General features: G+C 42.1%; 1 protein-coding gene across 1 annotated transcript in view; it reads left to right on the top strand.

The window, feature by feature from the left end:
• The window catches only part of clcn5a (chloride channel, voltage-sensitive 5a), a 44,524-nt gene that overhangs the window by 6,546 nt on the left and 13,389 nt on the right, over window positions 1-24,589 (top strand). The window contains 8 exon segments of the mRNA XM_060936251.1: window positions 567-666; window positions 4,739-5,049; window positions 5,179-5,385; window positions 5,544-5,624; window positions 5,778-6,323; window positions 17,968-18,130; window positions 18,133-18,153; window positions 18,327-18,725. Of these exon segments, the coding sequence (XP_060792234.1) occupies window positions 567-666; window positions 4,739-5,049; window positions 5,179-5,385; window positions 5,544-5,624; window positions 5,778-6,323; window positions 17,968-18,130; window positions 18,133-18,153; window positions 18,327-18,725 (1,828 nt within the window).

The following is a 24,589-nucleotide window of genomic DNA, read 5'->3' as shown; positions in this document are numbered from 1 at the left end:
TGTCTGCCTGTCCGCTGTCCATCTCGGGGTCGGAGTCGCTCTCAGATTGCACAGTAACAGGTTCAAACCTGTACGGTTGGATGCACCCGTGTTCGTCATCACTTGATTCTTCCGATCTATCCCACTCACAACACCATTCTAGACTCCCAGAAAAGGAAGAGCTAGCACTAGAGAGTTCACCGGCGTTTTCATGTGCCATTTCCATTGAGTAGACAGCCAGTGAACCGCAGCGTGTTCTTCCGCTGACGTCACAACATGGCCGCGAGCCACGGACCCAGTTTTCTTGCGCTGCGCAATTAAAAGTTGGATATTCGCGTAACAACAGCTTCTTTTCACGTAATTATAACAGAAATCTAACATGTTTGCCATGTTGTATAGTTTATTTAAGAAATTGCATAGAGTCATGTTCGTGTCATCAGCCCTTTAATAACCGAGATCTTTCAGCAATAGGTGTACTTCTGCTGAGTTGGACTGAAAATCTTCAGCCCTTTGGACACCCCCGGGATATACTGTAGTAATATCTACGAGTCTGTTTTGGAGGCACTGATTGTGCATGTATTTTGCAGATTGCCAGTCAGAGCAAAGAGTCGACATGGGCTTTAATGAAGAGCATCAATGATGCCTTCTCTGGTTGGCTCCTCATGTTATTGGTTGGACTGATGTCAGGTTAGTAATGACTTTCCCCCCCTCCATTGACTCTAATAACTGATAGTAGGTCCAGTTCTCTCAAATCCCCAAGCATTGGGTCTCATTTATCTAACTGGATATGAGCAAATTTATTCATAGTGTGTGTACAGTACCAGTATGTTTCTTTCTTTATTTTTATTAATTAAAAGACCCTTCATTTTTTAAAGTAATGATAGACTATTGTTTCTCTTTACTTAGTTGAGCGGTTCTTGGCATAATATATTATATGGACACGAGTGTTTTACTGGGAAATGCACCACTTGTATTTTTCATAAGCGCTACATCCAGGACATGGAGAACCAAAACCGTGACATAATTAAATAATATTGGCTGGCGTTGAGTGGTGTATCAGATAGATTCCATTCAGCTAGCATGATGTTGTACTCTTGCACTGTGTGTGTGTTGTAGATTGTAGTCCTGTGATGTTTAATGTAGCACCATGGTCCTGGAAAAACGTTTCGTTTTAACTGCGTACTGTACCAACTATATATGGTTGAAATGACAAATAAAAGAATCTTAAACTTATGAGTCGAAGATGAGTAGTAAGAGTGCTATTTAAAAAAAAAAACCACACACATTCTGTGCAGAATGTGGTTTCGCATTGTCTTATTGAAATATGCATGGACTTTCCTGGAAAACCTGTCGTCTTTAAGGCAGCATATGTTGCTCCATGTACTTTTCTGCATTAATGCTGCCATCACAGAAGTGTAAGTTACCTTCGCCAAGGGCACCGACACAATCCCATACCATGACAGACCCTAGCTTTTGGACTTGTTGCTCGTAACAGTCTGGATGGTCCTGGTCATCTTAGAGCACACAGTGTCCGTTTCCTCAAAAAAAAAAAAGGACCTGGAATTAGGGCTGTGCGATGTGGGAAAAAATGAATATCCCGATACGTTTTCTCCGTTCCACGATATACGATATATATCTCAATATATTGAAATCTCCTCTAAAGGACCCCATGAAATCTAACTTTTTTACTCTTTACTGTTTTCACTACAATCCCTGCAGATTAAATAACATTCTTGGTTAACTTTACAGGTGGTTTTCAACAACACATTTTAAATTTTCATGTTAGTGATTAATCACAATTGAGTTGAAATAAGACTATTTTTATTCAACAAAGATGTGGCACAAACTGCAAAAACAATCTTGAAAATTGCAACAAAGGGGCAACACAATACAGAGCTGCTCAGAGCTCAAACCAATAAAGTGCAAGCTCAACACTGAGAAAGACATTTAGCCTAAATAGGAAAAGTGCTCATTCATTAAATTATTTTAAAAAATAGATCTCCAAGCTATTAATCTGACTACTGAGAACCACTGGAACATTCACAATAGAGAGAGAGAGAGAGATTGAGGGAGAGAAGAGAGAGAGATCTGCAAAACATAATTTTTCTCTTTGCACACTTTTGAACTGAATGTTTTCTGGCTCTGCCTCTCAGATGTGTATAATTCCGGCTGCTGCCTTTCGTGATGACAGGTTTTTTTGCACACTTTACAAACTGGCATTTGCTGCTCCACGTCCTCCTCGCGATACCCAAAAAAAATGCCAGATGACTGACCCCTTACTAGTTCTTTTAGGAACCAATTCGTCCGCTTCCATTTTTTATTTGTCGCTAAAATTGACAGAGCTTACACAGTAGCCTATGCAGCACGAACTGAGTCAGCGCTGTAAACCGGAACCAGGAAATCTTCCCGCCGGCAGTGTTGCCAGATACTGCTGACGGTTTCCAGCCCAAAATATGTTCAAAACCCGCCAAAACGCACTTAAAACCGCCCAATCTGGCAACACAACCGAAACTAGAAAATCTTCCCGGAAGTTCCTTTCAGCACCAAGATGTCGCCCGGGATTGGTTGGCGAGTGCGTGACGTTATTGTTTTCTTTACCCTTAGGCAGCCTCTCACGTTACTGCCTGAGGGACAGGGAGAAAACCACCGGGAAATGTTTTAAACAAACACGAAACGAACGCAAGTCGGAAGATGACCATAAAATACTCGATAGTTACGATATAATAATTTTATGTATCGCACACAGAATTTTTGGCGATATATCGAGTATATTCGATATATCGCACAGCCCTACCTGGAATACTGATTTGTCTGAACACAATGCACATTTCCACTGTGTGATGGTCCATCCCAGATGCCTCCGAGCCCAGAAAAGTCGACACCACTTCTCATCTCATTATCTCTAGCCGCTTTATCCTTCTACAGGGTCGCAGGCAAGCTGGAGCCTATCCCAGCTGACTATGGGCGAAAGGCGGGGTACACCCTGGACAAGTCGCCAGGTCATCACGGGGCTGACACATAGACACAGACAACCATTCACACTCACATTCACACCTACGGTCAATTTAGAGTCACCAGTTAACCTAACCTGCATGTCTTTGGACTGTGGAGGAAACCGGAGCACCCGGAGGAAACCCACGCGGACACGGGGAGAACATGCAAACTCCACAGAGAAAGGCTCGAACCCGGACCCTCTTGCTGTGAGGCGACAGCGCTAACCACTACACCACCATGCCGCCCGACACCACTTCTGTTCACATAAAGTTTCTTCTTGCACAGTAAAGTTTTAACTGGCATTTGTGGATGTAACTCTGCATTGTGGTGCTTGGCAAAGGTTTTGCCAGAGTAATCCTTAACCGATGTGGTTATATCAGCTATAGATGAATGACGGTTCTTGATGCAGTGCCATGTGAAGGATCGGAGATTACAGGTGTTCAGCTTTGGCTTGTGCCCTTGCCCTGAACACACTGAAATTCCTCCAGATTCCTTGAATTGTTGAATGATATTGTGCACCGTAGAGGGTGAAATATCCAAATCCCTTCTTATCTTTCTTCGAGGAACATTGTTTTTAAACATTTCAATAATTTTCTCATGCATTTTTTGACAAACTGGAGATCCTCAGCCCATCTTTGCTCCTCAAAGACTAGGCCTTTCCTGGATACTGATTTTATACCAAATCGCGATTACGATCGGTATTTTACGGTATTTTTTGGGGCTGTAGTTAGATGCGACCAAACTCTTCCGCGTTTTTCCTGTTTACATAGGTTTATATGACCAGTGACATGAAACAAGTTCAGTTACACAAATTGAAACGTAGCGATTTTCTATGCTATGGAAAGTCCGCACTATAATGACAGGCGTACTAACACCTTCGGCAGCGCATTGATATCTGAGCTCTGTATCAATGCGCTGCCGAAGCGCGCAGAAGGTGTTAGTACGCCTGTCATTATAGTGCGGACTTTCCATAGCATAGAAAATCGCTACGTTTCAATTTGTGTAACTGAACTTGTTTCATATCACTGGTCATATAAACCTATGTAAACAGGAAAAACGCGGAAGAGTTTGGTCGCATCTAACTACAGCCCCAAAAAATACCATTGGCCATACTGAGCCTAGCTACATTGCTAACAGGAGTGACAGCGCGTCTGACTGACTGGGAGGTCATGCAAAGCTTGGAGAGGTACGGATCAGCTTGTCCCAATTCAGATAAGAGCATATTTCATTATAGAAGTACGGTGGACTGTTCCTTTAACATCGGTTTCGAATCACTTGATTATTTAATTACCGCATTACTAGCCCTACATTTTTTTTTGGAATGTGTTACAGGCCTGAAATGTGCGAATGGATGTATATTAACAAATGCAATGAAGCTGACCAGACAAAACATGAAATACTGTCTGCAATGAATACAAGTCAAAGTAAATTTAGAAATTGCTGCTTTTTTTTTTTAATTTGCATTTTCCATACCCTCCCAAGTTTTTCTGATTTGAGGTTGTATATTTTATTGATCTTCATAAAAAAAAAAAAAGGTACCTACTGCCGTCTGGCAAGGCACGCTACAATACAGATGTAAGTGGGGAGTCAAACTCTCGCGGTTACCCCACTGTAACCCTAGCTATGTAATAGGCGAGAGGCCGAGCACTACAGAAATGGAGATCGGCACTGCCGTATGCGCCACGTGGTGTGGGAAGGGACTTTGATATTTTATTGATGAATCCTCCATTATCCATTCTGCTTTATTTCCTCATTTGTTGTGAAGGTGCTCTGGCTGGTGGGATCGACATCTCTGCTCACTGGATGACTGACCTGAAGGAAGGAGTATGTCTCAATGGTTTCTGGTTCAACCATGAACAATGCTGCTGGAACTCCAATGAGGCCACATTCCAGGAGAGAGACAAGTGTCCGCAGTGGAAGAGCTGGGCCGAGCTCATGATTGGCTCCAACGATGGACCCTTTGCTTACATCGTTAGCTATCTGATGTACGTGTGCTGGGCTCTGCTCTTCTCCTTCCTTGCAGTGTCTCTAGTTCGAGCCTTTGCTCCTTATGCCTGCGGATCTGGTATCCCAGAGGTACAGTATTGATTTCCTTTAATCTGTTTTTACTGTTTGTAGAAGACACAGTTTTGTCGAGCGGAGCTTCTAGTTGTTATTCATGATATTTTTCTGACAGAAATGTTTTGCTCTCACTCTGGTCTTCAGATTAAGACCATCCTCAGCGGGTTCATCATTCGCGGTTACTTGGGCAAGTGGACCCTGATGATTAAAACAATCACTCTGGTGCTGGCCGTGTCGTCTGGATTGAGTCTGGGCAAAGAGGGGCCGCTGGTCCATGTAGCCTGCTGCTGTGGAAATATACTGTGCCATCTTTTTACCAAGTACCGAAAGAATGAAGCCAAAAGGCGAGAGGTGTGTGTGTGTGAGAAAGAGAAATGAGGAAGAAGTGTGTAAAACTATCCTGAAATTAAATAGAGTCTGGGAGTTTTAACTAAACTCTACACCTCAGCTTTGTTGGTTCTGGTCTATTGTAACCGTTCTCTCTATTGTGTGTTTGTTTATTACATCAGGTACTCTCCGCTGCTGCTGCAGTCGGTGTTTCAGTGGCATTCGGTGCTCCTATTGGAGGAGTTCTCTTCAGTCTAGAGGAGGTAAATGCCCTCCAGTTATTCCCTTTTTTTACTGCTGTTCGGTTGTTTTTGAAGTGGTTTGTTACTTCTGCTGGAATAGAAGTCTTATCTCTTATAGTCGATCAGAGCACTAAGTTCACCAAGCAGTTCTCTCTGAACATTTCTCTCCTGCAGGTGAGTTATTACTTCCCCTTAAAGACACTGTGGCGTTCTTTCTTCGCCGCCCTTGTGGCAGCCTTCACGCTGCGCTCCATCAACCCGTTTGGAAACAGTCGGCTGGTGCTGTTCTATGTGGAGTTTCACTCTCCCTGGCACCTTGTTGAACTGGTGCCCTTTGTGTTACTGGGTATCTTCGGTGGCATCTGGGGTGCCTTCTTCATTCGGGCGAACATCTCCTGGTGTCGGCGGCGCAAAACAACACGCCTGGGCCACTACCCAGTCCTGGAGGTGCTGGTGGTGACGGCGCTCACGGCTGTGCTGGCTTTCCCCAACAGCTACACACGTATGAGCACCAGCGAGCTCATTTCCGAGCTGTTCAATGACTGCGGCCTGCTTGACTCCTCTCAGCTGTGTAACTACGCCAACGCAACCGACATCAAGAGCAACAGCAACGCTCTGCCCGACCGACCCGCCGGCCACGAAGTCTTCACGGCCATGTGGCAGCTGGCACTGGCGCTCGTCTTCAAGATGCTCGTTACCGTGGTTACCTTTGGCATGAAGGTCAGTTGAAAAAGTAGCTCAGCTCTTTCAGTAAATAACCTAATTTGAACATTATTAACGAGTAATATGTCTCAAGACCAAACCCAGTAAAATTAATAAAAATGAGCAAAGGCTGCATTTTAATTTCAGACTTGGAAAGAAAAGTGTTCTTTTAAAAGCATATTCTATGAAAAAGTTGAATGCTGACACTAGTGGCACACAAACAGTCTTTGTGCTTGCTTATCTTACACACATCAATCTGTCACTGTGAGAGCTCACTGAAAATTGGGCCTTGTAAATAAGTATAGTTTTAGAGGCCAGGAAGTGACAGGTTTACTGATGGGCCATAAAAGAGAAGTCAGAGAGAAAACGGTGGGGGTTTTCTCTGGATCTTGCCGCTATAATGAAAAACTGCAAGTAATGTTGGCTTAAAATTAGTGCTGTCAAAAATGTCGCGTTATTAACGCGTTAACTTGACTCAATTTTAACGGCGATAATTTTTTTATTGCGAGATTAACGCTCTGTGACATGATGTAGGTTTTTCATAAGCTTTTGAAACTGCCAGGAACTTGGAACAGAGGCTTTGCTTAGAAAAACGATAGCGGCTAGCCACGCCCCGCACAGCCAGAGTCCTCTGCCCTCCTCCCTCAAAGAAGCAGCGTGGGCGGGGCGCGCTAGTAGAGATGGGATTTATGGCTCTTTGATGGGATCCGCATCTTTGTGATCCGTTCTTTGAAAAGAGCCGTTCAAAAGACTGGCTCATTTGGCTCTTTTTAAATATTTATTCAGTTTTAAGAAGACAGCGTCTAAAGAAGCCAGATCCCTCTGAACTGTAAACTCAATGCTATCCCAGAAATCCTTCCTGTAATATGCAAATTTGGCCGCCTCTGATTGGACAGCGCGACGTATCAACAGGCAGAAAGTGTAAAAGTACAAAATGTGTTAAAGGGATAGTTCGGGATTTTTGACATGAATCTGTATGGCATCCCCATCAATAGTGTCGTGCAAACATACTGACTTACCCCTGACAGCATCCTGTGAGTCCAGTTCTTGTCCAGTTTTGGTCCAGACGAAAGTAGTCCGGCAAGTTTGTTGGGGTCACGAAAGTAAAACGTTTTTTCTCTCAAAACAGTATGTGTTCAAAAGAGTGATATATTTGCATCACAAAACCGTTGTCAAATAAAAAGTCAGACCTCGAAATCGCTTGGCACTATTTTCTCTCCCTTCTTATCACTGCGCGCTGCCGCCAGGTGACAGCCACGGCTGTTTCATTCATTGTTTTAGTGATGGGAATTTCGGCTCTTTTGGCTCGTCTTACTATAAGGAGCCGGCTCTTTCGGAAGATTTTTTATAATTATTTCTCATGACTTGTACATTCACATCGAGTACACATATCAATGCAAATTAACACGAAGGGATTTACTAGACCAATTTATATCTGGAACTATTTTCAGCCACAGCACAGGCAAAGCACCGCTGCAGGCGCAAACACACCGCGCAGCGCCTGAAAATGGGTTTTCAGGCGCTGCACACCCGTTTTCAGGCGCTGCGCGGTGTGTTTGCGCCTGCAGCGGTGCTTTTGCCTGTGCTGTGGCTGAAAATAGTTCCAGATATAAATTGGTCTAGTAAATCCCTTCGTGTTAATTTGCATTGATGTGTACTCGATGTGAATGTACAAGTCATGAGAAATAATTATAAAAACTCTTCCGAAAGAGCCGGCTCCTTATAGTAAGACGAGCCAAAAGAGCCGAAATTCCCATCACTAGTAAACAATGACTACGCTTACATGCACGTCCAAATCGAGCTGCTGTTGGTAATCGAGCAAAGGGTCCCAGCAGAGGTGCCAGAGAAATCCAATCCTACATGCACAAGTGAAATCGGGCTATTGTGCAAAGTGCATTGTGCACCCGAGCCACACGTGGCGCTACACGCCCCATCGTGTTGGTACACTTCCGGTTGTCGTCATGAAGAAGAGCTATAGTGTTGCCAGATACTGCTGACGTATTCCAGCCCAAAACATGTTCAAATCCGCTAAAATGCACTTAAAACCCCCAATCTGGCAACACTAGCAGTTCCGTGTTCAAGCTGTTAGGCTTGCTCTAACAGACTATGGCTACAAACTGTCCGGCGCAGACCACTGTTTTGTAAGACAACTTATTTTGCACAATAATATTTTTCTAAAGTCCATTTTTTGCTTACAATTTAACTTATGTCTTAATAAACACACAAAAAGTTCAGTTGTTTTGTTTTTATTGACATTCTTCAGATGTTGGACATATATACACACACACACACACACACACACACACACACACACAAATACAATGACTTGTTTATGTACACAATTCACAGCTATGCAACAGCTGTACAGATGTATTTGGTGATACAGTAAGTGAGCTAAATTTTAACAGTGCAAACAATGCCACAAAAAGAAAAGATTCATGCCGTTGTCATGATTCGTTGTCATGCCGACCGAGGCTGTTGTGTTTCCCGCTTGTGGTCTCGTCACTCGTCACTTCCGGAAGTAGCTCGACAACTAGCTCGATAGGGTATACATGCGCAAAATAGCTCGGCAGAAATCGCATAAACTAGGTCGTGTAGCTCGATTCCGAGAACTCAAGTTCGGTTCAATTTCAGCCGAATTAAGGTGTATACATGGCATTTTGAACTTCGATTTCAGTCGAGCAACGGCAGAAATTCGATTCTCTCTATGTGCATGTAAACGTAGTGAATGAATGAAACAGCCGTGGCTGTCACCTGGCGGCAGCACGCAGTGATAAGAAGGGAGAGAAAATAGTGCCAAGCGATTTCGTGGTCTGACTTTTTATTTGACAACGGTTTTGTGATGCAAATATATCACTCTTTTGAACACGTACTGTTTTGAGACGAAAAACGTTTTACTTTCGTGACCCCAACAAACTTGCCGGACTACTTTCGTCTGGACCAAAACTGGACAAGAACTGGACTCACAGGATGCTGTCAGGGGTAAGTCAGTGTGTTTGCACGACACTATTGATGGGGATGCCATACAGATTCATGTCAAAAATCCCGAACTATCCCTTTAAGTGAGCTGAAACAGTAAAGATCAGATTCAATGCAATATTTATCAACGAACAACTTAAAGTTAATATAATAGTGTACTTTATATTATAATCAAGCAAGTCAAGCCTACCGTCACTGTGTAACCTGTCTCTCTGATAGACTAACTCAAGCAGTAGATCACTTCACTCATGGTTCTCTTGTTAGTCTCGGGACGAAGAGCCACGGTGCTCAGCTTAGGTTTCAGTTTGCAGTGGCTGTGTCAAGACGTGTTATGCTTTGCAATAAGAAAAACATTGGTACAAAACAAGCCCATTCACTTTTTTATGCTGGTAAGAGAATTACAATGGTTTTTCGTGTGACAAGAATGTGCGATTAAATTGCGATTAATCGCGAGTTAACTATGACAGTCGCGACATTAATCGCGATTAAATATTTTAATCGCTTGACAGCACTACTTAAAATATAACTTGTTTCAAAACTGCTGACATTTAGTCATGGTTTCGGGACCCCTTAAGGATGTTTTTGATTTCTCCTTGGTTTTCCTTGAGCGGTTTTGTAAAGGATCACTTTCTAGTAGTGTATAAAGTAGCCTGCTTCAGCATTTGAGTGTTGAGTAAAATTCTTTGAAACACATTTAACCCAAGTTAGCCGGGGATCAGTCCGCCTTCCCTCTCCCCGGCCACCTCCACCAGCTCTTCCAGGGAGTGGGAAGTCTGGGCTGCTCTGCTTAGGCTGCTACCCCTGCAACCCGGATCCGGATAAGCGGTAGAAGATGGATGGACGTTTAGCCCGAACTGAAGTACAGCATTACCACTGTATATGATCAAATAACGTTTATTCGCACAAGAAATTAAGCCTACTGTGTGATTGTAGGGCAGCCAAAATGTATATTTTACGAGCTGATTATTATTCATGTGAACTACAAATAAAACTGGCTGTAAATGGGAAGATCTGCAACAAACAAAACTATAGGAAACATCTTAAAGTGCCATTCCACCATTGGATGTATTCTTTGGCATAAAATACAATATATTTTATGACAACATGACTAGACAGAGAAATCTTTTAGCTTCAAAATGATATATCAAACATAATTTTTTGACAACGACAAGTATATTAATTTTGCGACCAAAGTCACCTACCCTTTTAATTTCCGCGCGGTAGTGAAACGTGATGTCATCGGCAGGTTCCCCTTCTTGTGTAGACATGGCACAGATTATCAGCAATGGCGGATAGAACGCGATTTCCACTTGTTGATTGCTGTGCCGATATTCACCATCGACCGTCTCCTTTGGGCATCACTTGCTATTTTCCTTCGCTTCTTTTCCGAAGCTGACAATCGCGTTCTATCCGCCATTGCTGATAATCTGTGCCACGTCACACGTGACGTGGTACACAAGAAGGGGAACCTGCCGATGACATCACGTTTCACTACCGCGCGGAAATTAAAAGGGTAGGTGACTTTGGTCGCAAAATTAATATACTTGTCGTTGTCAAAAAATTATGTTTGATATATCATTTTGAAGCTAAAAGATTTCTCTCTCTAGTCATGTTGTCATAAAATATATTGTATTTTATGCCAAAAAAATACATCCAATGGTGGAATGGCACTTTAAAGTGCATATTCTGGACCAATTTCATGTGTTTTTTTTTTTTTTTTAAATATGAAAGTATGTCCCTTTACACACTCATCCAGAAGGGTAATTTAGCACAAGGCCATCTGTCTACAGCAGAAAAAAATAAAGTAACAAAACGCGTCTGGAAAAATCCCAAGGGAGTCTGGAGCCAGATTCGTGACGTTACCTGCGGAAGCGTCAGCAGGCTGCGCGAGCTTAGCACAGTTTCAGTGCACAGCCTGTGTAGACCAAGCGCTCCCATTTCTCTCTCATTGTCTGGGCTTTTGGAAAACGATGAGTACTAATCCCATCAAGATTGGTGTTGCTACACCCTCCTACGATACATCTGTTAACCATTTTAATAATTGCGTGATAACGTTGAAGAAATTTGCAGCAAACCACCAGGTTGTTTTCTCATAAACAAACCAGCGCTGAAGTAGGATTCAGACGGAGGCGTCCGGCACGCGACGTCACGAAAATCAATGTTTGCCGGGAAATTCAAATGCCAGGTTTTTTCCGAGGCGGACCAATTCGCCTCAAATGGCTTGATTTCAACTGAATTTGTCTGGTATTGCGCAAGGTAAAAAAATTGCAGAGAATGCAGAATGTTACAGATATTTGACCAAAGTTTAATATAAAATAGGAGAATTACATTGATCTTGCTCCTGAATTTACCCGTGATATGCCCTTTAACATATCACTGTACTGATGTTCTCCTCTCAGGCTAATTTAAAGGTTATTCCTTGTTACAATCACAGTAACCAATTTAATTTACAAATAAGGAATTTGACAAGTCGTTCATTTTAAACAAATCATGAATTTTAAATCTAAGTCTTTCTGTCTATTTATTCAGGCTTTTCTAAATTACATAGATGTTCCTCATCATTGTCAGAGTGGTTTAGCTGTTTGCATGTTCTCCCCGTGTCCGCATGGGTTTCCTCCGGGGTGCTCCGGTTTCCCCCACAGTCCAAAGACATGCAGGTTAGGTTAACTGGTGACTCTAAATTGACCGTAGGTGTGAATGTGAGTGTGAATGGTTGTCTGTGTCTATGTGTCAGCCCTGTGATGACCTGGCGACTTGTCCAGGGTGTACCCCGCCTTTCACCCGTAGTCAGCTGGGATAGGCTCCAGCTTGCCTGCGACCCTGTAGGACAGGATAAAGCGGTTACAGATGATGGATGGGTTCCTCATCGTTAATCTTAACAAGCCAAAATTAAATTGTCTAAAACTGCTTCATTAAAGTATGAAATGACTACACACATTCAGTATTAAAGCCTTTAAATGAAATGTAATATGCCAGTGATGAGTGTTTAATTTATTACAGGAATTGTATGAAACGTCACACATTTTATTTTATTTACTTATTTTTTTAAAGATATTTTTTGGGCTTTTTTCACCTTTATTATTAGATACGACAGTGTAGAGACAGGAAATGAGCGGGAAAGAGAGACAGGGAGGGATCGGGAAATGACCTCAGGCCCGAATCGAACCTGGGTCCCCAGATTTATGGTATGGCACCTGAGCCACGACGCCCCCACGTCACACATTTTAAAGCTGTACTGCCTTTCAGATTTTTCAAGTGTAGGTCATAAACAGAATTTTTCCCGACACTCAAGTTATTTTTGTTTAGTGGACCGAAAGCTACTGAATTCAAATCACAGACTTCCGATTTTATTAGGTTCCCCCCCCCCCCCCCCCCCCCCCATAGAACAATTAATTAATTTAGAGCCATGTGGCCCTAAATTCTCCACTATTTTTTTTTCCTGCTTCACCATGACCCAATTCAAGATACTATGTCATGCATGGCGTGGTGGGCTTTCCCTATTCACGCAAGGCATTGTGGGATACAAATTTGAAACAGGAGGGAACAATGGAGGATGCGAGTGTGCGAATGAAATGTGAAAGACCGACTACAGTAACGGAAAGCGAGAAGTAAAGACGTTATGTTATATACGAAGGAAAGGAAACGCAGGACCAAACTAATAAATATCGGCGGTCAGCAAGCACCTCGGTGTGATCAGCTGTTCGTTTAGCGACAGAATGATGGAACAGTCAGTGCACAGTCAAGGTTAACTTGCATATGCGCACACTGACTTCATCTGTCTGCTTGACTGCGCGAAGCGAGCGATTTCATGCACATTATTTGCTCGGGAATCCCCTCAAATTAAATAACTTCCCAGCCACAGAATGGCCTGATACTTTGTGAGATTACAGAAATAATATCACCGATTTTTTTATGAAATCGAAAGGCCGCTTGCTTTAAAGTTTATAGTTAATATTGTGAAATGTCCAAAAGACAAGTTATTTCCTGTTCTCGCTTACACTCACCGGCCACTTTAATAGGAACTTGTTCTTGAGTCTAAGGGTGTTTTCACACCTGGTCCCCTTTAAAGGAACCAGACTCAGTCCTCTTAAAGTGGACCAACAGAAAAAGAACTCAGTTCTTTTTGTGTTCACACTGTGAATTTATTACAAAGAGGACTGGGTTCTCTTTCTGGTCCAGTTAAGCTTTGATGGGGCCTCAGTCCTCTTTCTGTTCACACCAGGTCCTCTAGAGCCCTCAGACCCCCAGTGCACAGAATTCTGGGTAATTTTCTCTTGAATCAAAATGTCTGCTGCCATGCTTGCCCTGCTGTATTCTTTGATCAAAATAGTGCGGATTAAGGAAAATAAATGTATTATATAATATAAATATATTAATATTATATATATATATATATATATATATATATATATATATATATATATATATATATATAAAAACACACACACATACATATATAGTTTATATTATTGTGGCCGACTCGTCAGTCAGTAAGTTCAGAGAACTGTAAAGCGGCTGTGGTAAGTTGCAAAAGGAAGTTGAGTTTCCCTGCTACAGTCACGTGACCAACTACGGCAAACGAAGAAGGTTAAACTACAGTGAAAAAGGCGAAGTGAACCCGGTGCGCTTTTTGTTCACAATGCGCAGATTAGGTGAACCGTACCGTTGATTTTTAGCAACCCGTACTGAGACCACCTCCTGAGGTGGTCTCAGTTCGGTTCGCTTTAAAGGGGTCTGGGTACGGTTGGAGTGTTCACATATGCACAAAAAATGCTGAGTCATCGATCTGAGTTCGGTTAGATGGCTGAAAGGGACCAAGTGTGAAAACACCCTAAGATTCCTGTTCTTTGCTGCACGAGTGGAACCCAATGTGTTCTTCTGCTGTTGCATGCTGAGATGCTTTTCTGCTAACCACGGTTGTAAAGAGTTACTATGAGTTACTATATCCTTCCTGGCAGCTCAAACCAGTCTGGCCATTTTTCTCTGACCCTCTCTTATCAACAAGGCCTTTGTTTCCACCCACAGAACTGTCATTCACTCAACTCGATGTTTTTCGCACCGTTCTATCTGTTTAACTCTAGAGACTGTTGAGTGAAAACCTCAGGAGAAACCGCAGCAGTTTCTGAAATACTTAAACCAGTCCATCTGGCTCAAACCAACACCCGTACTACGGTGAAAGAAAGTCACACTTTGAGGTGACAGTTTTTCTCATTCTGATGTTTGACGTGAACATTAACTGAATCTCTTGATTTGTATCTGCATGATTTGATGCACTGTGCTGCTGTCGAGGGATCGGCTGATTAGAGAACTGCATAAAACAGCAGGTGGACGGGTGTTCCTAATAAACTGGCATGTGAGTGTATATTATAGCTATGGTAAACTGGCATTCCTTCACCCGTCCGTCCGTCCGTCCATGCCTTGTCATTGTCACACACCTTGAGTGTGTTGTACATGTTAAATAAATCTCTCCTAATATTATAGATTTTACTTTGTTAAAGAACACTTTTTTTTTTTTTTAATTCTAAATATGTTTATTATTAGTATTGGATGATCTGGAGCATCTGTCATACAAGTCCCTGCGGATGAGCTGTTACTATGGAAACAGCATATTTGAATGAGCACATTTAATAATAACCTATTCATATTACAGCTGGAGCTACTGTCCAAACCATCCTGTTATATACAAAAATAATGCGCACCATCTGACCAATCAAATTCAAGCATTCAACCACGCTGTGAATAATTTAATATCGGGATTATCACCCAAGAGGGAGTGCTGTTGTACTGAATGCCATGCAGACTTTGTTGCTGTGTTTTGTTGAGGGCACAAACTCAATGGGCTGTATGAGGTCATGATCAGCCTGTCGGAGTTAATAGGTGTACTCGTTTTGTCTGTGAAATATGAGCTGTGAAAATGACTGACTGAAATACGCATCTCTATATCGCTTCTACTGTCAGATAAATAACACATTGCCTGCGGTGTAGATAGCATTTGACAACAGTTTATTCTCCCGACAGGAGTTCATCTGTAAGTGTTTATATAATTAAATTGCACTTCATCTTGTATATATGTAAAAAAGCAAAGCTATTAAAAATGAGCAAAGAGTTTCTGTTTTAATTGGAGTTTAAAGCTGGCAAATGTTAACGTTTCGGTGTTTGTTGAGGTCCATTAAGAGCATGAGGCACGTTTTCGTACTGCGCCTTTTAATCTGTAATGTGTCAGCGATGAGAACAGTACTTGACTACATTATTCATTTTATTGGACTGATGGTTTTGTAACTGCAGCATGTTGTATGCAGTTTTAAAGGAGAACTGAAGGCAATATATATTTTTTTCATCTCATCTCATTATCTCTAGCCGCTTTATCCTTCTACAGGGTCGCAGGCAAGCTGGAGCCTATCCCAGCTGACTACGGGAGAAAGGCGGGGTACACCCTGGACAAGTCGCCAGGTCATCACAGGGCTGACACATAGACACAGACAACCATTCACACTCACATTCACACCTACGGTCAATTTAGAGTCACCAGTTAACCTAACCTGCATGTCTTTGGACTGTGGGGGAAACCGGAGCACCCGGAGGAAACCCACGCAGACACGGGGAGAACATGCAAACTCCGCACAGAAAGGCCCTCGCCGGCCACGGGGCTCGAACCCGGACCTTCTTGCTGTGAGGCGACAGCGCTAACCACTACACCACCGTGCCGCCCTCTATTGATCTCATTTTATTAAATATAGGAACGCATTTTTGATCGCTATTTTTGTCACTGCTATAGCAAGTTATGAGTGTTTTTGAAATATGACAGGGTCTCCGCGGATCCTTAAAAAGTCTTATTTTTAATATGTGTTTTTTAAGGTCTTAAAAAGCATTATATTTCGCTAGTTTTGAGCTATGGTATTAAATTTCACATGGGAGGTCTTAAATTTCATCCGGGTAGCCTACGGTAAATGAAAAAAAAACAAACATATGTCTGGATTTTTTTTCCGCGCTAACGTTATTTATTCAACCAGCGTCGTTTGTTATCAAGATGCTGAACAAGTAGCACAAGAGCCGTTGTGTGTCTAGCACTAGTTCTAATAGCGCAGGAACCACGCCACAGGGGGCAGTGTGTTCTTTTATCCATGTAGTAGAACCATTGAGAGTAGAGCAGACGAGGAAGAAGTGGTTGAACTTGAACGGAGATGGGGAAGTGTAAGTTTAGTAACAAGTGGCTTGAGGAGCCAAAATAGAAAAGTTGGCTAACAACAGCAACTTCAGAATATGAAGCGAGATGTAAGGTATGTCGGAAAGACATCAAGTTAACAACAATGGGCTGTAAAGCCCTTGACGCTCACTCGAAAGGGGAAAAGCATATGTGCTATGCTGCTAGTCGGGCAACAACAGTCCCCATGCCAATGTTCGCCTCTACGGTCACAAAAAGTGCAATGCCAGCTTTAGCGTCTCCGGGTCCCAGCACAAGTGCTTTCGCGGCATTCGCCCCAACCGCTACGCTGAAGGCAGAAATACTGACAGTATCGAGAAGGCAGCTAATGTTCTGTTTTGTAAACTGAAGATGCACTTATTTATTTAAAAAAAATGAGCTTGAGGAGCTGAAAAGAAAGAGAGTGGCATTGGAGGGGGTATGTGATGGTCTACAAAATGAAGCGGACCAGATGGCTGACAAAGCAGAAAATTCTGGTGGAACAAAAATGGCAACTCTAATAACAAAATCCAACACACTCAGACGTCGAGCCAAAGAAAAAAGGGAGGAGTTGGTTGGCCTGAAGGCTGACATTAAGGAGAAATCCGATGCACTGAGGCAGTTCGATCAGTAGTCAAACTTCCTTGTTTCCTCACTGTTTATGTTCATGGCAGTACCCTACTATTAAAATATCGAGAAGGCAGCTAATGTTCTGTTTTGTAAACTGAAGATGCACTTATTTATTTAAAAAAATGCTTTGAACTTAACCTAGAGTGTGCTTTTTTTTTTACTGTACGTATTTGTTCCGCGGTAGTGGTCTTATTTTTTATACTCAGTGGTCTTAAAATGGTCTTAAAAAGTATTATTTTTGCTGGTCAGAAATGTGCAGAGACCCTGTGCTATGTAATATATTAGTCCGTATGTCAAAGTAAACAAGATTCGTTGAGACCTGTGCGAGACATCGTAGGACAGAAGTAAAACGTACAGCGGAAATCAAAGTGACCAACATCTGCCAGCATTGTCAAAAGACGCGCGCGCCCTCTTTCGAACGCTGATTTAATCAAGCTGGAAGTTTTGTTTGTTTTGATAGCAGTCAGGAAAGTTTGGGGAAAAAAGTAGGTAGTAATCATCATTTAAACTCGTTTTTGTGCAATATTTAGTTTGGAAAACAGTTTTCAAAATGGCGGCACTGACACCTGGTTGACGCTTGACGTTTCGAAGTTTCGCACAAGTCTCGTGAAGATCGTGCGGATAAGCGACGCCTGTCGTGGACCAAACAAACGAAATTCAACATGGCTAAAAACCGAATAGGCTGATAAGTATAATATTTAATTGCAGTTAGTTGCCAGTACGAGTCACGATATAAGGTTACTAAAATGTAATTGAATAACACGTTAATTAAGAAATAAAGCAAGTTTAAAAATGACTTCAGTTCTTCTTTAAATTATTTGTCTTTTTTTGGGGGGGGGTCTGAGTATTGACTGGTCATTTTTCTCTATGCAGGTTCCCTCGGGTCTGTTCATCCCCAGCATGGCTGTGGGGGCGATTGCAGGAAGGCTGTTAGGCGTGGGCATGGAACAGCTGGCATATTACAACCATGACTGGGTTATCTTTAGGGGTTGGTGCTCACCTGGGGCAGACTGCATCACACCAGGCCTTTATGCAATGGTGGAGCTGCTGCCTGCTTGGGTAAGAGATTATGACCGACAGACTGCACTGGTGGGTTTGAATTTTCAGTATTGAAGAACTCACAAATGCAGTTTCTTTTGATGAAAGATTTGAAATGAAGCAGAGATGTAGAGCATGCGAAAAAAGGAACGAAGTAAAATCTTCTTGCTTCTACGTATATTCTGACTCTGCAGGTGGTGTAACTCGGATGACAGTCTCCCTGGTGGTCATAATGTTTGAGCTGACCGGCGGTTTGGAGTATATTGTGCCCCTAATGGCTGCCACTATGACCAGTAAGTGGGTGGCGGACGCACTGGGCCGCGAGGGCATCTACGAGGCCCACATCCGTCTGAACGGCTACCCGTTCCTGGAGCCTAAAGAGGAGTTCAGCCACAAAACGCTGGCCATGGACGTTATGCGGCCTCGTCGTAGTGACCCCCCGCTCTCAGTCATTACGCAGGATGGCATGAGCGTAGAGGAGGTTGAGACTCTCATCGCTGATACATCTTACAGCGGCTTTCCCGTCGTGGTTTCACACGAGTCACAGAGACTGGTGGGCTTTGTGCTGCGCCGGGATCTCATCATTTCTATCGGTATGTGAGTTCAGAAACCACCACAGCTGTAGACTTTCTGAAAGTAAACACATGTTGAGTTCATTTTTGTCTTCTGTATTCCAGGGGTGGACAAAGGTTTTGTTTTGCAGAAGGCAATAAGGAGTGGGATTATTTATTTATTTAGTTAGTTAGTTAGTTTGTTTTCTGGTTATTTAACCTACTTATCCACTATGAATACAAACTTATAGCATGGATACAAAATCTTCTGGGTACCTGGATTACTAATTTGTCCACCTCTGTATGTAAACAGTGTGAAGTGTGTGTACAGCAGGTTTCAGTTTATCCCCAGTTGTAGCTCGTTAAAGGGCATATTCTGGACCAATTTCGTGGTTTTTTTTTTTTTTTTTTTTTTTTTTTTTTATGAAAGTATGTCCCTTTACACACTCATCCAGAAGGGTAATTTTGCACAAGGCCATCTGTCTACAGCAGAAAAAAATAAAATAACAAAACGCGTCTGGAAAAATCCCAAGGGAGTCTGGAGACAGATTCGTGACGTTACCTCAGGGCTTTGAACCGGTTCAAGGAACGAAAACGAAAACCGGGAACTTTTTCTATTTCACATGGAACAGAAACGAAACCAGAAACTTTATTATTTTTTATGCTCCGGAACAGAAACGCTTATTAAAAATAATGGTAACCGGTTAATACCGGTTTTTATTTCGTTCCTCAAAGTTTCCGTAGCCTACAAATTAAAAAGCCATTCTTCTCCTGCGCAAGTTTCTATGACCCGCTGGGGTTCACTTCCTGTGTGACGTTCGCTGACTGAATGTAGAGAGCGGGAGGGTGGACTACTATCACGTCTCCACATCTTAAATAAGAGGTAAATATTGCAGTCTATCGTTATTCAAAAACGTCAATTTCAAACACGATATCAATATATTTGTCCACGTTATTGAGAGGCTCGCGAACATTAAATGACGTTAACCTCTGTTAGCCTATCAATGCATAGGGCCTGACTAGCCTTTGGTAACACACTAAACGAATTCTCTTTCATTTTTGGCACTTTTTCTGTTTGTGTAGATGGGAAGACATACTGAGAATCCAAATCGCCAACATTTGAAATAATAATTGTTTTGAATTATTTCTTGTCTTATTTAATGAAGGTTGTAATAGAATTAGCCTACATTTGGCTTAAGCTGGATGAGACAGAGACATAATTTTATAGCCATTTGTTAAACAGCTGGCAGGGAACGTAATTAACCGTTCCGGGAACGAAATTTTTTTGTTCTAACCGGTTCGGGAACGTCTATTTAATGGTGGAACCCAAAACCGGAAACGTTAAAATTCCGTTTCTGTTTGGAACGAACCAATAGGAAAAAAATTCTGGTTCAAAGCCCTGTGTTACCTGCAGAAGCGCCAGCAGGCTGCGCGAGCTTTGCATGGTTTCAGTGCACAGTAGGGCTGCGTACCTAAACGTAACATCAGGTACAGGTACCGGTACAGAGGTTTAGGTACAGGTCCGGACCTGTACCTGAACAATTTGACAAATTCTTCTGGACTTCTTTAATAATGACAGAAGCATTAATCAGGGATGAGTTTTTTCCGCTTTTCGGCAGATTTCCGCTTTTTCTGAGTAAAAATCGACCTTTTTATATTATGCCAAATCCGTTGAGATTTTTTTTTTTCATTTATTGAGGGGGGTTGGGGTATGTTCCTTCGTGATACTCAAGCGTAATTCATTCCTACGATGATGTTACATTTTTTCATTTTCGCCATCTTAAGTCTCGCGGTAGAATACGTGTTATCTACAATGTAATTGGCCAAAACATCGCTGGCGAGAGCATGATAGCCAATCATAACAGTTCTTACAAGAGTGTGGGAGAGAACAAAAGCCAATCATAACAGTTCTTACAAAAGTACCCGCATCTGTTCTATTTTATCGAAACTTGCACATGTTCATCGTGGCTGCGCTTCAAAAATACGTTTCTCTTTCGTATCGGCTTTTTTACTCAAAATGCCGAATACAATTGACAAGCGAGACGAAGCGAAGGTACGTGAAATCAATGCTGGTATAAAAAACAGGGAGGACTGACAAGCTCTTGTCTTTGGCCAAAAAGCTGAAGAAGTCGTCGAAACGATCAAATGAAAATGAGAAGTGACTGAACTATAAATAATTGTATAAAGTGTACATAGACATTATCCCATAAACTTAGCATTCGTTTGATTTAATACATTGAACATGTATATGATAGTAAATCTGAATTAATGCTGACAGTTTTGAAAACTTAAATATTTCAAAAGACTTTTTGAAGAAATCATATGCAACTAATGAGGACATGGGGAGAAAAGGTCAGTCACCCTAAGAAATTTTATTTAATATATGAACATTTTGATAATTAATAAAACTTAAGTTTAATGTGAATTGTTTGTCATTTTTGTTGATCATGAATTATAACCATACCCTTGAATGTAGAATGTGATTTTATCTTGAATTCAAACAATACTCCTATTGATTTGAAACATATTTTCATGTAAATATATAAAAAAGACAACAGATATATTTTTTTTTTATCTACTACAGCTCAGATTGCAGGACAAGTGGTTTGTAAGGCCTTATTTTTCAAAATTTTCCCGGGGGGCATCTTGAAGCTATTTTCTGCTATTTTGATGACCACTCACTCTCGTCCCTGATTAATAAACTGTTGACAACTTGTCAGTATCTTTATTCAAAGAAAACCGAACATAACTAGGTTTCCTACCTCACTTCTCAGTCTCACACAAAAGTTAACTTGGGACAAAAAGTCATAAGTTGTCTCACAGCGAGAAGTGACTACGCTAGAGTACCACAGACTACGCGCAGTCCGCGGCCTTCAACTTACGTGGCAAAATTACACAAAGCAGCAAAGACTGCCAATGCCAGCAAAGGAAAAATGGCTGACCTGATTTTGAGTCTTTTTGACCAATCAGAACGCTGGATCAGCCAAGCTCTCGCAATGTCTCGTGAGACTGTGGCGAGAGGATCTCAAATCAAAGATGGCTCTGATTTCAAGTTTCAGCGCGGCATTTTTATGTCTTTTCCAGTGCTAAATTTTCGCCTTTGTGGTAGGATTTACGCATCTTCAGTCACAAAATAAGCAGATACTTGGTGTAAATTTACATCGGTACAGTACCGGTACTTCATGATCCGGTATTTTGGACCTGTACCGAATCAATTTTCATGGTACAGTACCAGTACATAGTACTAGTGCACAGCCTGTGTAGACCAAGCGCTCCCATTTCTCTCTCATTGTCCGGGCTTTTGGAAAACGATGAGTACTAATCCCATCAAGATTGGTGTTGCTACACCCTCCTACGATACATCTGTTAACCATTTTAATAATTACGCGATAACGTTGAAGAAATTTGCAGAAAACCACCAGGTCGTTTTCTCAAACAAACCAGCGCTGACGTAGGATTCAGACGGAGGCGTCCCGCACGCGACGTCACGAAAATCAATGTTTCCCAGGAATTCCAAATGCCAGGTTTTTTTCAAGGCGGACCAATTCGCCTCAAATGGCTTGATTTCAACTGAATTTTTCTGGTATTGCGCAAGGTAAAAAAAATTGCAGAGAATGCAGAATGTTACAGATATTTGACCAAAGTTTAATATAAAATAGGAGAATTACATTGATCTTGCTCCTGAATTTACCCGTGATATACACTTGAACTGGCTATTTTGTCATTCAGGTATTAGGCGAAGCATTTAGGCTATGACAATGTTGTTCTTCTTTTTCATTTAACGTCTTTTTGTTCCCATATTTCATGGGGTTAGACGAGCTATGAGCGTTTTCCATCTCAGTCTATTATAGACCATCTCTTCTTCGAGGTTAAGTTCCTTCAGATCTTCCTCGATACACTTCTTCCATGTTTTCGGGGGCGTCTTCCATCAGTTACAGCTTCTGCTGCTCTCCGTGCCACACTACTCTCTTCTTTTCTTTTGATATGCCCGAACCATCTCAAACGTTGTCTTCTCATTCATTTCCATATGCTTTCTACTTGACATCTCTCTATCACTTCCTCACTTGATATTCCCTCTTCCCAATGTATATTTGCTATATATCGGAGCATCTGGCAATCGCATCTCTTCACCATGTTTTCAAGGTTCCTAGTCATCGGCCATGTTTCCGCTCCGTACACAAGTACGGGCCTAATGCGTGCGCAGTACGTTTGTACTCTGCTTTTTAGGGGAATTCCTTGATTCGTCAAAAGACTAGATATCTGTCTTCATTTTGACCAAGCAGCTGATATTCTGGTTCGAACCAGAATATATCTGTGAAGATACTCAGTCATCCAGGTACATAGTAATCTGTGGTTGGTAGAAGAGAGCAACTGGACTTGCTTGAAAAGTCTTGAAGACGTTTCGCCTCTCGTCCGAGGATGCCTTTCGGACGAGAGGCGAAACGTCTTCAAGACTTTTCAAGCAAGTCCAGTTGCTCTCTTCTACCAACCACAGATTCGAACCAGAATGTTATTCCTTTCTAAAATGTTAATGTTTCTTGTATTCTGTTGCTTTAACTCTTTGATGCAAAACATATGCACACCCCTTCTAATGCACAACATGGGTCAAAAATGACCCGCATTCATTTTCCAGGTTATTTCATGCTGACTGAGTTTTTCTTTGCTCTATCTTTTGAAATCAATTTATTTTATGATTGAATATTCCAAGTATTCTTTAAATATCTTTGTTTTTAATTACCACAAGTCATTCATTTAATTTTTTCTTTCCTACTTTATGAACAAAAATACTTTTTATATTACTACACATGGGTCATCCAAGTGTGATTTAAAATTAAATGTCTTAATACTATAATAATGATTTGTTTCAAGTAATTACTTTAGCAGTGAATGGGGCCAGTTATTTATTTATTAACTATGTAGTTAGCTAAGCCAACTACAATAAAATTAGCTAACTAAAGTAGAATACGTCAACAGCTCGGTAGCTAATAGTAATTACTTGTAACTTTCTGACAAGTAATCTACTCACTCTCAAGGGAACCTAAACATAATCCATTTTTTTCTAAGGTAATGTTAGAACAATTGAAAAACATTACTGACACGTATTATGCCGCTTTTCCACTACAAACGCGGCTGAGTCGGGCTGAGCCGTGCCGTGCTGAGTCGAGCTGAGCGGGGCTGTTGGAGTTGCATTTCGACTACAACCGCGCTGAACCGTGCTGGCTGGAAGTGGGTGGACACATAGGGTGGAGTTAGCGAAAGTGGGTGGACGTCAGGTGATGTCGTTAGGCGGCGCAAACAGTGACATCAGTGATCTTTTAAGCGGTAGTCTCACGACCCGGAGAGTAAACAATAAACATGGAGGACATGGAGTCGTTAGTGTTGCTGGTCTTGGTGCTGTGGCTTGTTGTCACCGACAACGCCAACAGATACTGGCAAGAGCGTATAGATGAGGCTTGGCGCATAAGGCTTCATAATTCTCGTAATTCGTAATTATTCTTCTTCCGGGTTTACGGTGTTTACAGATCCCAGCGTGCTCGCGGGGCGTGTGTGGGCATGTGAGGACACTCCTCCTCACCAATCAGTGCACAGGGGAGTGTCTGCTCACGCCCCTAGCCCCACTCGGCTCGGTTTGGCTCGCTTCAGCCCCACTCCAAAACCGTGCGAGTTTTGGGGGCTGAGCAGGACTGAAGCGAGCTGAGTCGTGCTGCTCTGAGGTAGTCGAAACGCGAGCCGTGTCGGGCTGAAGCGAGCTGAAGTGAGCTGAAAAAGGGTAGTGGAAAAGGGCCATTAGATGGGCAAAGGGCGCTGTGCTGAGCTGTGAAATGTCTGACACAAGCACACTTCACAGTTCCCACCGAACGCTGTAGTAAATGCATGCGGGTCGTTTCTGACCCATGTGTGTAAAC

This window comes from Neoarius graeffei, chromosome 12 (assembly GCF_027579695.1).
Source record: "Neoarius graeffei isolate fNeoGra1 chromosome 12, fNeoGra1.pri, whole genome shotgun sequence".
Taxonomy (NCBI): domain Eukaryota; kingdom Metazoa; phylum Chordata; class Actinopteri; order Siluriformes; family Ariidae; genus Neoarius; species Neoarius graeffei.
The sequence above is the reverse complement of the archived record's forward strand: the minus strand, read 5'-3'. Positions and strand labels throughout refer to the sequence as shown.